This window comes from Corvus moneduloides, chromosome 8 (assembly GCF_009650955.1).
Source record: "Corvus moneduloides isolate bCorMon1 chromosome 8, bCorMon1.pri, whole genome shotgun sequence".
NCBI lineage: Eukaryota > Metazoa > Chordata > Aves > Passeriformes > Corvidae > Corvus > Corvus moneduloides.
In genome coordinates this window covers 21171231-21185659 of record NC_045483.1, presented here as the reverse complement: position 1 = coordinate 21185659, position 14429 = coordinate 21171231, and the positions used below count along the sequence as shown (strand labels likewise).

Genomic DNA, 14429 nt, shown 5'->3' with positions numbered 1-14429 from the left:
CAGATCCCTGACATTCAGAGTACTGTATAAGCCAAACTGTGCTACTTCAAAGATAGAGACCAAAACTGCTACTCTGCTAATATGAAATCTGCAGCTGGCTAATACTAAAAGCAAAGCATTACTTCCAGATTTCAATCCTGCATAACTTAGGTCAGGAGCTCACTTACTGTTCATTAGCTGAATCTCCCATTACTACTACACAGGCTCTCAAAACCATTTCTTACTGTTCAGATATTTTCTGGTCCCTGCAACATTATTCTGACCAGGCACCATCGAGATTCACCTCTGTTTGCAGTTTTGCTCTCAGTAGAAGTAGACTGGAATGTCAGCCAGAACATCAATATTTCTTTCTGTTGACACAATACTCTCTTATCCATATTGCCACCCCTCCTCCTGCTTCATTTTGTCTACATTCCTTTTAAAAACTCTACTCTCATAATTTAGTCTCCCACTCAGTACTTGGTTTAATCAAGTCTGTCACTCAATTTATATCCCACTTCTCACTTAACACAAGTTTCTCAGTTAGCAATCTGTTTCTGTAGCACTTGCTATGCAGAACACATGGTTAGCTTTTCTTTACAGGCTTGCTCCTCTGTTCCCTTTCTGATTTCCAGACCTCACTTTTCCTTGTAAAACTTGAAGATGAGAAACGTCTTCTTCTGTCTCCCTCTTTTTACATTCCTTGTGTATTTTTATGAGACCACTGCAATCAGAGCTTCTTAAATATCATGAGGTGCTTTCTGTAGAGCACAGAACACTCCTTGATTCCAGTTAAAACAGTTTTCAACTGCAGAATAGCTCTCAGTTCAATACATGGCTTTAGGTAAACTTCTCCTGTTGCTGTACTTTTTTGTCACGGCTTGACCGCTTTCCTCTGCATAAAAGTAAGATTCACTCCCTCTGGCTGTGTATTCATTACAGCATGCTAAAATTTGGTCCTAATCCTCCACTCTCAGTTTTGTGTTGTGGAACACAGCCCTGTTTCAGTTGCTCTTTACATTTTAACATTGGGAAGGGGTTGCATATTTCGTGATGACATTGCCTAGCCCAACCACAGCACAAACTTAACAGCTCACTTTTCCTGCACAAAGGACATCTAATGTCATTTTGGATGGTGGAAATGCAGTGCAGGTTGTGTATCAGCAACACTGCCCACCTCTGTATATAAAATCTCCCACTTGAATTTCATGTTATCAGCCAATTCCCCTGGTAAGGACCATGGGTTGTCAAACTGCTTTCCTCCTTGGCTGCAACTGTTCTGTTAAAGAAACTGGTGGCCCACCAAATGAGGCTGTTGGAGCAGTTTTATCTTGGCAGGAGACTGATCAACTGATACCTGTTGGACAGATCATTTGTTGGTTCTCTGAATCATACAGCTGTGTCAGCAGGTTTCCAGGTTTAAATGCTGGCGTGGTGTAAGATGCAGAATGCTGTTGTTTCATAATCACCTTCTAGAGGTATTGCTTTGTTGTAATGCTACTGTTATGTTGTCCTACTTTTGCTATCTACTTTCTGCATAGGCTGAGGGAATTTTTGCCCACTGCATCACTTCGGTGTAGTCTTTGCAGCACTGGGCTGGCTGCATTTAACCTGGAGACAGGGAGCAGGGGGGATATGCAGGTGGCTGCTGTCACTGCTTTTCATATGATTGAATAACATGATGAATTCTCAGTCCACATACAGTGCAGAAATATATGGTACTTATACAGTACTCTTAATTTTCAGATCAGTTTAATGCTACTCTTGGCTTATGGTACACTCATCTGTCGCTCTGAATGTTCTTAACACAGCTTGCACTCCCAGTCACGCAGGAGAGGCCAGCGCAGCCCTTCCCTCTCTGGCTGGATCAGTGACTGCCCTATATAAATCTGCATATTAAGCAGATTTGGCAATTGTTCAGACAGAGACAGACTCACTTAAGTAAAAGGAGAAAACAAACTTGCTTATGAAGGCACTGCAGCAGCACTCTCAGATGCTGTGCTAGTAGAGACAGCACAGAGGCTGGTTTGTTTGCTTTTGTAGTTGGGAGACTGATGATTTCTGTTTGTCTTCTGCGTCCAAGTCCCATCACCATAAACCACGCGTGTGTGCGAATGCTGGTTCTCACTCTCTAACAGTTTCAAGACATTTCGCGTGTTACCGCTTTACCTCTGCTCCAGATGGTTCATTTCCTCGGGGACTTCCACACGCGTCCCCAAGGTCGGGCACCCGACAGCGCTCGGGAGCACAGGGCCCAACTTTGAGGTGGATCCGCAGAAGGGCTTGAGGCCCCGCTTCCCCCGCTCGCGGGCGGCAGCACAGCGGGCCGGGTTCCCTACGCTGGGCGCCGGGCTCTGACTGCGGTCGGGACGGGCGGCGGCGGCCGGGAGCTGCCGCCTCTCCCTCACCGCGCACGGAGCGGCCGGAGCGAGCCGGGCGGCTGCTGCCGGCGGGCCGCGGCACGCAGGGGCCGGGTGGCCCGGTGTTAGCCCCGCTGACGTGCGCCCGGGGGAAGGCAGCGGCGGCGGCTCCCTCTTCCCTCCCCTCCCGCCGCACGCAGGAAGCTTATCCGGCCGCGGCTGGCCCGGCGCCCCTCGCGCGGGGAATTAAGAGGAATACCCGCGGTGCCCCCGGCCGGGGTCTGCTGCCGGCCGCCTGCGGAGCGCGTGGGGAGGGGGCGCGCCCGCCGCAGTCCGCCCGCCCTTGGCGCGGGGCGGGGGCGCTCACTGCAGTGCCCGCTCCGCGCCCGCGGGCGGGGGGAGCGGCCGCGCCCCGGCTGCAGCCCCCGGCGGGCGACGGCGCTGCGGGCGCCCCGGGAGCGCCCCCGGCGGCCACACCCCGCGGCGGGCCGGGGCCGGCGGAGGGAGGGGGCCGGCGCGGGGTGTCTCCGAGCCAGTTCTCGCGGTGCTGGCCAGGCTCAGCCTCCTTCCCCTCCCCGGCGAGCGGTGACTGTGCACGGCGGAGCGGGGAGCGCCGAGCCGGGCGCCGGGGGAGCCCGCGCCGCCCCGCCGAGCCAGGAGGAAGGCCGCCGAACAGCGCGCCCGCCCGGCCCGTCCCCGCAGTCCTGCTCCATGCCCCAGCGACGTTGAGCTTCCCGCAGCCCGAACATGGCCACCACGGCAACGTGCACCCGCTTCACCGACGAGTACCAGCTCTACGAGGAGCTTGGCAAGTACGGAGCCTGCTGTGCGCCCCGCGCCGCGCCCCGCCGCCCGCCCCGGCCCCGGGACCCACCGGCGCTGCCGGGAGCACTGTGCCGGCGACCCGGCTCTCCCGGGAGCTGGACGAGGATTAGCTGTCGCGCTGTAATCCTTTTCTCCAGACCCCCGTCCACCCTAGCGGCACAGCCCCCGGAGGGAAAGGTGTTCCTGCCCTCTTGGGTCGCCCCGCAGCCTGTCTTGGGCTGCGCGCTCCTGTTGCACCCCGAGATTCCCTCTCTTCCCTCCTTTCCTTCCTCGGGACCTGGCCGCCCTGTTCTCCTCCCCGCACCGTCTCCCAGCTACACGTTGCCGTTCTCTGCAACTGTTTCTGCGCTGGGACGCGACACTGTTACAGTCACTCCGCGATGCTTCAGTCCCCACTTCCTTGTCCCTGTGAAAGGACCAGGTGCTGCTGCACCGCGCTTCTCCTCCCTCCCTGCTTCCCTCGCTTCTTCCCTCCCTCTCTCCGCACTTGTCTCCGCATTGGCAGACTTGCTGCTGCACCCTAGGACAGGGCTTTGCAGGGGAGCCCAGTTGGGCAGGAAAGCAGAGTAGAAAGGGCCAGGGTAGGATTATGGGGACGGTGCTTTCGTGGGTGCTGCTGCTCGCTCCCTCCCTTCCTGCACCAACTGCTGGGCTCTGCTGCATCTCTTCTCTCCAGCCCGGTGTCCCCGTCCCTCCCCACACTGCTGCAGCTGTGTGTCACCAAGCCCGGGCCCCGGTGTTGGTGCTCACCTTGATGCTCATTGGTTTGTATGTAGAGGTTGAGGAAGGGGATAAAAAGGCAGGACTCCGCAGTATTGGAGGGATTCAAGCTATTTTAGGCTCCCTGTAGGACTAACTGTATGCGGGGCCCTTGTGCAGCTTCTGTTCCCCTTTCTCATAGTTGAAATACGTACATTTGCCCTTAGACACGGGTTTGTATTCCTGATCTGAAGGACTGCTAGTTTTCTCATATTTGTCCTTTTCCCTTTTCAGATCTTTCCTGTAAAGCTAGTTGTTATTCTTTACCCACCATGTTTGGTTTTTTGTTTTTAAAAAATAAGGGGCTGTTTTCAAGTGCTCATTGTGTAGTCCTGTAGATTTTCAGTCTCTATCTTTTCACCTTGGTCTCTGTTGTATTCACTCTTTTTCCTCACAGAAATCCTTCTTCTCTCTCTCTCAGACCTCTTCTCCAAGAGGAATTCTCTTTGGAATAGTTATAATAATAGTTTCAGCTTGAGAAAATGTACAAAGCCTCATAGTTTTCTACTTACTTCATTAATAGGTACATGCTTATCCCCCTTTGCAGGTGGGTTGAAGGATATAAGAGAACTAGTAACTTTTTCAAAGTGTTGCAGTGATTTGTGACTGAGCTTGCACTTGAACATGGGAGAAATGAGTCCTGGTTTTGTGCTCTGGCTGCCAGGGATGCTGTCTTTGGGAGATGGACTTACTGGCTAGTGTTCACAGCGCCTTTCTGGGCTGTTTGACTCCTGTTTATCAATCCCTTTATGTCCTGTTTCTGTGGCTGTATGGTCTCTTTCTCCCCACACAGTGTGCTCTTCCTATTGCGCTGTCTGTGAGGGGGCTTGAGGAGTCTTCAGGAGGCTTGAGTACCATATAGACTTAAGTTTTTTGCTGATGAGACAGCATGCATTGTTCATCAGATTCTCAGGTGTTGTGTCCCTCCTCTGTATGTCTTCTGCCCTGTCCTTAATCTGGTCCATTCTTGGGACAGGAATTATTGCTATTATATTCTCATTTTCAGTTTCATAGCACCTACCCTCTTTATTTTTCTTCCAGGGGAGCCTTCTCTGTGGTCCGCAGATGTGTAAAGAAAAATTCTTCACAGGAATATGCTGCAAAAATCATCAACACCAAAAAACTATCAGCCAGAGGTTAGTGTCTCTATATACCTTTCTTCTGTATATTAGTAGAAAAATACTTCACCGGAGTTGAGGCTGTAATATATTTAAGGGATCTGTAGTTTCTTGTTTCAGTCATTATTTAAGCATTTCAAAATAATTGAGTTGTGTGGCACAGAGGAGACTGAAAGAAGGTAGTGTGGGATGATAGAAAAATTCCTGTGTCTGGAAATGGATACTCTGTAAAGTGATGTTGTCTTTTTTCTTCTTGAGATCTTCCTTCTTCAAGCTGAGCTAGAGGTAGATTCATCTATGTGTGTGTGTACCAATCACTCATAATAAAGAGAAGTGTTGCAGACTTATTTTGCTGAATGTCTTTTTTACCTAGGGGATCTGTCTTACCAGAACAGATGTGATTATTTTTTTGAAAGATAGATGCTATATGCCTTGCTCCTTTCATGCTGTAGTTAAAGGTGGTGTGTTTGGAAACTAAAAAGTCTGCCTTCAACAGCAGAAATAGGTTGGATGGAGAAATCTTTCCAATTTAACTTCTCGACATATTAGAACAAGGGGTTTGTGCTTTCTAAGTCCTGGAGACTTACAAAACCTGAAACTAGACTGTAGTGTTATGAAAAGAGAAAAGATCTTAACTGTTCTCCCAAGCTGTTAGTCTTCTGTTTTCCAGGGACATACATATGCACAAAGGGTAGTAGACCATAGAGTATGAAGGAATTATGTATCTTCTGATGTGTAGGGAATCACTGCAGGGATTAAAATTGCCTTGTGGGTGGGATGGATGAGGACAATGAGAGAAACTGAACTGCAGTGAAAGATGCTGCAACAGGGAGTGCAACAAGTTGAGATGCCAGAGGCAACTGTTTCTAGAAAAGGTGAACAAGAAAAGTTGTAAATCTTTAGAGGCCTTTCAGGTTTGACAAAATTAATGTATGAAGCCCTTGACTATCTTGCTAGTGGAGTAGAGGGCTTAATACTGGGGTTGACTGAGAAATGAAAGAGAAAAGCGGGAGGAGAAAGCAAATGATCTTAATAAATGATTTAGAAGTGAATAATGTTTTGCCTAATCCTTACAAAAAAGAAAAATAGAATATGTATTCTCCTTTTTGCCAGAATATGAAACGTGATGATAAGAGCAGAAGACAGTTTGAAGAACAGTGAAAAATTTCCATTTACTGTAGTTTGTATGAAGAAGTAGTGTCAGTGGTAGTATGCTGTCAAGCAGTGATTTTTCTTTTCTTTTTTCTTCTTCTTTTTTTTTTTTTTCTTTTTTTTTTTTTGTTTTTCTACTTCTGGAAGCAAGCATATGTGCTAAGGTGTTTAGTATTTAGCCTGAATGAGGTCGTATTGGGGGCCAACCAGTGGAGCCCTGGATTGTTAATGATTGTTGATCTGGGCTGCAGATCTTTTGAGAATCAGTGTCCCCTCAATGGTCACGTGACAGTGCCTGCTGATTTAGGTGGGATATCCAATCTCTTGAGTTCAAAATTAGTTCAACTTAATATGGGAGAGGTTTGAAGAGTGGCTTTGCTTTGCTGACGGCCATTAATGCTGTGTTTGCTCTGCAGACTTCCCTGTCCATCCTGTAGTGAGGACTAAAGCTCAGGAGAGCCATTTCTCAGATGTTAATGGACACCAGGCCGCTTTGAGAAGGGAGCGGGCAATTTGATAAACTGTTCGCAAAGGATAAACTGTTATCTTACAAAGGACAGGGTATTGAAGTTAATGGGAAAAACTGCAGGCTGAATATAGTTGAAGCAAAATTCAAAAACATATTAGCTGAAGTCCAAAATGCTCAGAAAAACTGATTGAGTCAATTTTTAAGTGTTTGGTCACTCAATGAGTTATAGAGGGAGAAATATATAGATTCTAATTGTTTTTCGTAATAAGGGGATGACAGTTTAATGACCCAACAAGTAGGAAAAGTAAGTATGGGTGAATACAGGGCATGTTTTGATCTATACTTACTATTTAGATTTCTTACCTTCCTATAAATAAAATACATGAAGGCTGCTAACCTGGTTTTCAGCTACTTAACTTGAGGCAGCTGGCAATGTTATACTTAAAAACGTATTGGTTAGGTAGGGTAAGTGTGAGGAGAACCAAGAAAGAAAATGTATGTTTCTGCTAGTACAGAAGAATATCAGAAACAAGGGACTGATCAGGTTGTGTTGAAGTTTTAACTGAGGACTGAGAAATCTGTGAAAAGTGAATAGTGACTTCAACCGAATATGTAGGTTCCTCAGTTATTCCAGCTGTGTTTGCTGAGAGATCAAGGAGTAAGTACAAAAAGTACTTACAGTAAAAGACTGAGTATTTTGATAGGAAGTTAGTGAATTCACCTTGGAATAGGTCTTTAAAGCATTGAAGGAAAAGTGTGTGCTATTTAGACATTGCAGCTGTAAATCAGTGATTAGGGAGATTCAATTCAGCAACGTGAAAATGAAAGTCTCGGGAAAAGGCGTTTTAGAAAGCTGTCTCCCTGAGGAGCAGAATTATGGTGTTAATTCTGCAGCATCCTGGATATATGTTGCCTGATGTGTCCTTTCCCCAAGCTGGCACTTCTCCTTGGGGTGTCCATGTCTCTGCCCATCAGTACCTCTGCCCGGGGCTCTCCTGTGCACCCAGCTGCATGCTGTCCATTGCACAGGGTAACTCACCCTCTTGACCTGCCTCCCATGCTGCTGGTTTTCTTCTAGGCATGGTCACAGAGCCAGAATATTCCCTTATTTGGGGACAGCCAGCCCCTCTCCAACTTAAGCATAGCTACATGTAACATTTTTTACTATCCCTAGCAGAATTTGAACCTGTATGGACACCTGATGCAGTAACTGCTACTTCAAGAGTCAGCATCTTGCTGCTGCTGCAAAGTATGTACAGCCCATTGCTGCTTCACAGAAGTTTTGCCTGCTGTAGTGCTTTCCTTGATTCTGTTCAAGGCAATGGTAACAGAGCCTTGCTCTCCTCCTGCAGTACTTCTTGTTACCTTTGTTTTTCAAGACTCATGATGAAGAAATACTAGATAGCTTACTGGGAAGTGCTGAAAATGAGGAAGAGGAATGCTTCAGGGTGAATTATATGCAATTAAAGGGTAAAGACTTGAAGAGGCATGGTGTTTTACAGGGCTTCTCTGTGAAAGCAAGGAGAATGGATGAGGTGCTGGTCCTAACAGCTTCAGTCTAGTAAATTTCACCCTTCGTAAGATACCAAGTCAGCTGTTGAGAGGAGAGTCTCTTTTTTATACTGTCTATGATTTTTGGATGCCTGTTCTCTCTTAAATAAGTTTTGTCAGTAAGAGCTGGTCTAAATTGAAATTCATATTTTGACTTTAATTAAGTATTTGCTATTATTCATGTTGTGTTGATGCTTAACACTGCCCAGTGAAGACCATGCCAAGAAGTTTAATGTTAAATAGGGTCCAAATGCTTGTGGAAAGGGAGAGGAAACAGACTTCACCTTAGTCAGCATTGAGCTGACATATAAGAGCAGTGGTTATTACACATGGGGGAAATACAATGCTTCAGTCATCCGAAATTCCTATGGGATTGAATGCACAGACTTTTACCAGCACTACGGGTAGAGGGAAGTAATAACTGTAATTTTTTGAAAGTTGTCTTGTGGCTTCCACCAGAATACTTTTTGAACATGAAAATTCATAGCAAGTAGTACTACAGTGAAGTTCAAATAAAGTAAAATTACTTGCAGTGATCAAAAGATCAAGAGAGAAGTAGCAGCTTTAGTAGCAGTAGGGAGATATCCCCAATTTGACTTGCCAGCATATACTTCAAGAGAGTCTGGCTGTGGAAAGAGGTAGGCAGAGCTTTAGGATTTGATAATTTTTAGTATGTTTTTTATACCAAATAGTATTTAGTGATCCTGCCACCATCTGTAGTATTTCTGCCCTTTTTTTTAAGTGCAGGGGGAAAAAATCTCTGTGTATTACATCTACTGTTAAATTTAATTTGCTGTTGAAAAAATCTGTATCTTTTAACTCCTGCAAGTGACATCTCTTGATGAAAAAATTAAAAACAGCTGTCTTGTAAGTTAGTCCACTTCACTGTGTTCTCCTTACTGTGGCTTTGCTCTTGACTGTGAAATAGAGGTGGCTTCTCTCCCTGTTCTTCATCTTTCCAAATTTGTAAACCGGATAAAAATTTGCAGTCTACCCAGTTATTTTGTTGTTGTTCCTGTAGGAGATTATGTGGATTGTGGGAGGAGCAGGGAATTACTTCTGTGTATCAAACCCCAACAGGAAAAAAGCACTCTCTATACTTCCAACTCTGCTTTTTTTCCCACACCACTATTGTCCTGGCTTTTGGTTCTGTAGTGGTTGCCGATTTGGGCTTTACAATGTGTTTTGTCGAAGGTGTCAGAAGTAGTTTCCCTGGACGCTAAAACGTAGAGCTTGAATGCTGCAGAGGTTGTTTAGCAGCATCAGTTCCTAACATCTTTCTTGATCTGTTCTGTACGTGTTCGTAGCTGCTGCTTGCATTAGGACTCCCTGGGACTGCTCTTGCGGCTGCCAGGCTTTGAGTCCCGTATGGGGCACCACACACCACTGGAATTGGCTGCGTGCAGGGCGCTGCACTGCAGCGGGGCCACCGGCTCTGCCAGGGTGGGCAAGCCCAACACCGGTCACAGACGGCTCAAGCGCAAAGCCAGACTCGTGTAGAAATGTCCTGTGATAGGTGCCCTCTGTGTGTTCCTGTGTTTGCAGGTTGAGGACAAATGTCCTTTCTTGGAGGGAATGGCAAATCAAACCATGTCTGCTCAGCTGAGCAGCCAAATCAGGTCCAGTCATTTGGTGTGGGAGAGAAGCTGCCCTTCCTGCAGCATGGGCTGAGTGAAGAGCTTCCCTGCACCCCAGCTCCACCCCGTGCCTCCTCTTTGCTGCCTGCAGAAGTCTGAGAGATGCTGTGGTTAGGGAGCATATATTGCAGACCAGCTGCAGTGGGTTGGAAATGTTTTGGAAGTCTTTGCACACATGGAGGGAAGTAGGGAGCAGAGCAGAGCCTGCTGCACACCCCTCAGAGGGTATGAGGCTGGGAACTGCCTGGTGGAGCTACTGTAAGATGCTGGGTGCTAAGGCATGGGGGCTGTAGGGGAGGAATCAGTGGGGTGGGCTCATGAGTAGCAAGTGGCTGAACTCTTCACTCTGCACCACAGCACACAAGTGCAGCAGGGGCTGGTGGTGAGGCGCCTCAGCTGATATCAGAAACAGCAGCCCTCTACCTCCCATCAGCAGCCTGCCTCCCCCTCTTCTTCCTACCTGCCTCTGCTTGCAGTCCCCTGCATAGGGGAAGAGGGGTTCAAATAGTGTATATATATATACCACTAGGGGAAATTTCATTGGAAGAGGTGTTTGGAGAAGAGGAGGGCTTGTGCAAAAGAAGAGACCCTGACCTCAGAGGAGAGGTTGGAGCTGGGAACTTAGTGGGGAGCTGCTGACGGTTGGCCTGGCTTTTTGCGTGCCCCAACATATCAGTACAGGCAGGAAAATGCCCTGGAGTGAGAGCCAGCAGAGATTGTTGGGGTGGCGAGTGGTGGATGCCTTGCTTGACTGTGGCTCACTATGGCCAGAAGCTGGCTTCCTCCCACTGTGGATGTTAGTGATGGTTGGGGTTACCCCAGGCTGCCTCTCAGTTTACGCTGTATATTTTATAAAGGAGCTGGAACAGAGCAGACAGGATTTCAGCTTGTGTCTGTCTTCTCAGTGGTCACATTGAGTATTAAATTTCCGGCATTAACAATGGGGGGGGGCGGGGGGGGGAAGTGGGCACACAGATTGGGCAGGAGTTCCTACTGGCTCTGCACGAGGTTAGAGAAAGGAGCTTGGTGAGAGAGTCGGGTTTCTTGTTTTCCCAATATAAACTGGATTTGTGTATGGCAGAAATGTGATTAGACTAACTCCTGCACGTGTCCAGAAGCCCTTAGCTCTAGAGCATTTACTCTGATCAGCCAGCCATGGCTGAAATATTTGTAGGTGCCCTTACAGTGAAGAGTAGGATGTTGAGCACCCTGTAGATATTTGGGGCAAGGAGAGCTACTTCGATTTCTTGTAGGAAGGATCCGGTGAAAAAACTACGTGCTTTTTTTTGTTGATTTTGGGGTGTAGCATGGAGATTTCACTATCTCCAAATTTAATCCTTCTCTAGACAGTAGCAAAATCATCAGTAGCAGAGGAGGATTCATCTGTAGATCATAAAGAAATTTTTAAAGAGTGCCCTCCTCCCCAACAATGGTTTAGCACCACTGTTTCACTGTTTTAAGAGAGGACTATGACAATATTTTTGTTCCTTTCAATTCCCTGGAAGTATTCTAGTTGTTCTGGCCCTCCAAATTGGGTGAAAACAGTTTTTAAAAGTGAAGCATGCTAATGCAAATATTTCTCTCCACTGTGCTGTCTGTGAGCACAACCCTGACAATGAAGGCATTACCCACACTTTTAATTAACTCTGACCTGTCACCTGTTTTGGTATTTCCAAAATACCAGTTTCCTGTGGTCTTGAAATCTCCTGATTTTTACCAACATAACAGACTTAAAAAAAAAAAACAAACCACATTCATTTGCCAGTGTTTGACTATAGAGTGAGCTATTGCTGTTGTCTTGGTTGGGTGAAGAGGGCAATATTGCCTGGCATTAGGGTCACCAGCACAGGAAAGAAGCCTTGAATGCTGTAAAAAAAGAAATGTGGAGTATCTCACATCATTGTATGTTTGCCTGCGACAGAAGTGATGTTGGTGCTCAGAGTAGTCATCTTTGGCAAAACAGAGGTGCACTGGTTTCTGATGGGCAAATGAATCCTTAAAATTTTGAGGTGCTCACTAGATGTTTTGGGGTTTTTTTTTAGTGTATGGAGGGAATGTGACCCTATAACTTAAACTACTGTAGTTGCTGCTGATCCTTATGACAATAAGCTTAATGCTTCAAAAATTGGGGCCCTATGAATTAGGCTGACATCATGTTCCTTTTTATACTTCATTAAATTTACTGTCTATTTAAATATCACTTTATACTTTGGTAACATCTCCCCAAACATTCTGGTATTGCTGCCTGATTTTTGGAGAACAGTTGCAGAATACCTCTGAAGAAATGGGCTGGCAGTATCATAGAAGTAAGCTTTCTGAACAGTGCGGGGTAGCCAAAAATAAGTGGGGCATGAATTTAACTTTCTGGTGAAACTGAGTCTATAGGTTTTTTTTTGATTCCTTGTAGCTCTTTTCACCTTTTACTCTTCATCTGCCTTTCTTTCTGTTTTAATTTTGAGTTTGTTTTGAATATTCATTTGTTTCTCATGGATCAGTTACTTTAACCCGTAATTACATTAAACTATAATGCTTTGATTGAAAATAGTCCTTTAGTAATGCTGCTTTACGCTCCTCCTTTCCTCCCAGAGAATATTACACAGTTCCTATTGTTCCCACAACTTAGATGAGCAGACTGGGAAGTGTGGTTGTTGGTGCAAGCGGCTGATTACTGATGACTGAGACTAACTGAGAGATGTGAGAGAGCTGGTTAATGTTGTATCTTGCTTTTTTATGATAGAGTCAGGAGAGGAGGAGATAGCCATGGCTTTACTCCTGGTGTCAGGATCTGTCTCGCTCTGCTCCTGGCAGAGTCAGAGGGAGAATTCCCCGTCTCTGAGATGTGAGTTGAGTAAATGCGATGACCTTTCAGAGAATGTGTGTGTGCATATAACTTTCGTGTTATGTTCCTGGGAGCATGAGTTACGTATCTCTCTGGTGACCCCGTGTCCTGCTGCTCCCGTCCAAAGTTCCCATCCTGAGTTAGCTGTTGTCCAAGCATCCACAGCCATGAGATCTTGTCTTACCTGTGGCTGGAGTGTGCTTATTTGTGACACTGGGACAAGTCCAGCTTAGTGTGATGCTGCACAGAAGGTTGCTAGCTCATCTTTTCTCTTTTCTAGAAGCCACGGGTGATTCCACTGTTAAACACAAGACCCTTTTCTTTCTGAGGCAGCGAAGGTAGCATCTCTTTGCAGTGCTGTTGTTCATGCAATTCTGTCAGAGTCCCAAAAATTGAGCTGAGAATTGTCTCAGAGTAAAGAGTAGGCATTGTGGGAATGAGTACATAGTTAATTTTAAAGAAAAACAAACCCCATGTAAACTTATCTCTCAGCTTGTGAAGATGAGCCTGGGAGTGGGCATAGCTCTTTCTAGGCTTACGAGCCAAAGGCTAAATGGCAGATCAGGCAGGGAGTGGCAGGCTGCCTGCTGTGGCAGAGCTGGTGGGTTATCTCTGGGGGCTGTTGCCATGATGACAGTGGCAAACAGGGACTGAAAAATTTACCAGACGCATGTGAGCCAAAGGATTAAACTTTCTCATAGGAGAGAAGGAAGGGAGGAGGGTGGGTGATGATGTATTAACGAAGGACAGTATCCTAGTGAGAAATACCAGGCTCACTCTCCTATAGCCACTGGGATGGCAGGGGGGAATGCAGACTGGCGTTCCTCCTCCAGTCTAAACTCTGGGCAACACTGCTCTGACCAATTTCCTCTTTGAAGAGGAGGTGAATGCACCCTGCTTTCACTGCATAAATCATCAGGATTTGCATTGCTTTGGCAGGTGAAATGTAAGAAGTGGGAAAAGACGGTCTCTCCTTTTTGGTCTTTTTTTTTTTCTATTCCCTCTATTCTACAAGTAACTCTAGCTCTTTACATTGTGCTTAGAGATTTTCTGCACTAGAGTTAACACAAATCAAGTTTCAGTGTTGCCTGCAGGTTGCAGACTATCAAACATGATTCTAACCAGCCTGCACTACTGTCATCGATAGCACAAGACTGTAGTCATTGAAAATGCCTGATGCAAAACCATGTCAGCACTACTAGAGCTAGTAGTGGTCTTGACCCTGCATAGTGCTTTTGTTCCCTTCCCAGAGCTGAGGCAGTGTCCCTGCATATCAGAGTTGATAGCGTGGTGGGCAGGCAGTACACGAGAGAGGCTAAGCTTGGCAGTTTTCCCTCCACTGGAGTCTGAGGAAGTCCTTTCTACCCTGTGCTGCAGCCTCCTTTGTGGAGGCTGACCATGATAAGGACTGGTCCTAGGAGAATTAATGATTTGCAGCTGGCTGGGGAGCAAGGAGCTGGTGAGGGGGTTTCTGCACTCAGTGCCAAAGATCTCAGTGCTCCATAGCAAAAGTGGTATTGCTTGGTTGTTTGCAGTACTGCAAATTAGCACAAATTTTCACAAAAAACCTTCTTGCTAGCAGCTTCAGGAAAGACACACCTGGTTGTGCCTGGGAAACCTCTGAACAGCAATATACGAGCATAAAATGTTTGTCTGAAGGCTTAGTAGGATAGAATTGTGGTAATAAAAACTAGTTTCATTCTAGAAGGGCTTCTTCAACTTAAAACATTTATTTATAAA

At 46.4% G+C, this 14429-nt stretch overlaps 1 protein-coding gene across 1 annotated transcript in view; it reads left to right on the top strand.

The window, feature by feature from the left end:
• The first annotated feature begins 2943 nt into the window (after nt 1-2943).
• Nucleotides 2944-14429, top strand: part of CAMK2G (calcium/calmodulin dependent protein kinase II gamma) — a 119842-nt gene continuing 108356 nt past the window's right edge. Inside the window, 2 exon segments of the mRNA XM_032115569.1 lie at nt 2944-3151; nt 4965-5059. Of these exon segments, the coding sequence (XP_031971460.1) occupies nt 3087-3151; nt 4965-5059 (160 nt within the window). The 5' untranslated portion in view covers nt 2944-3086.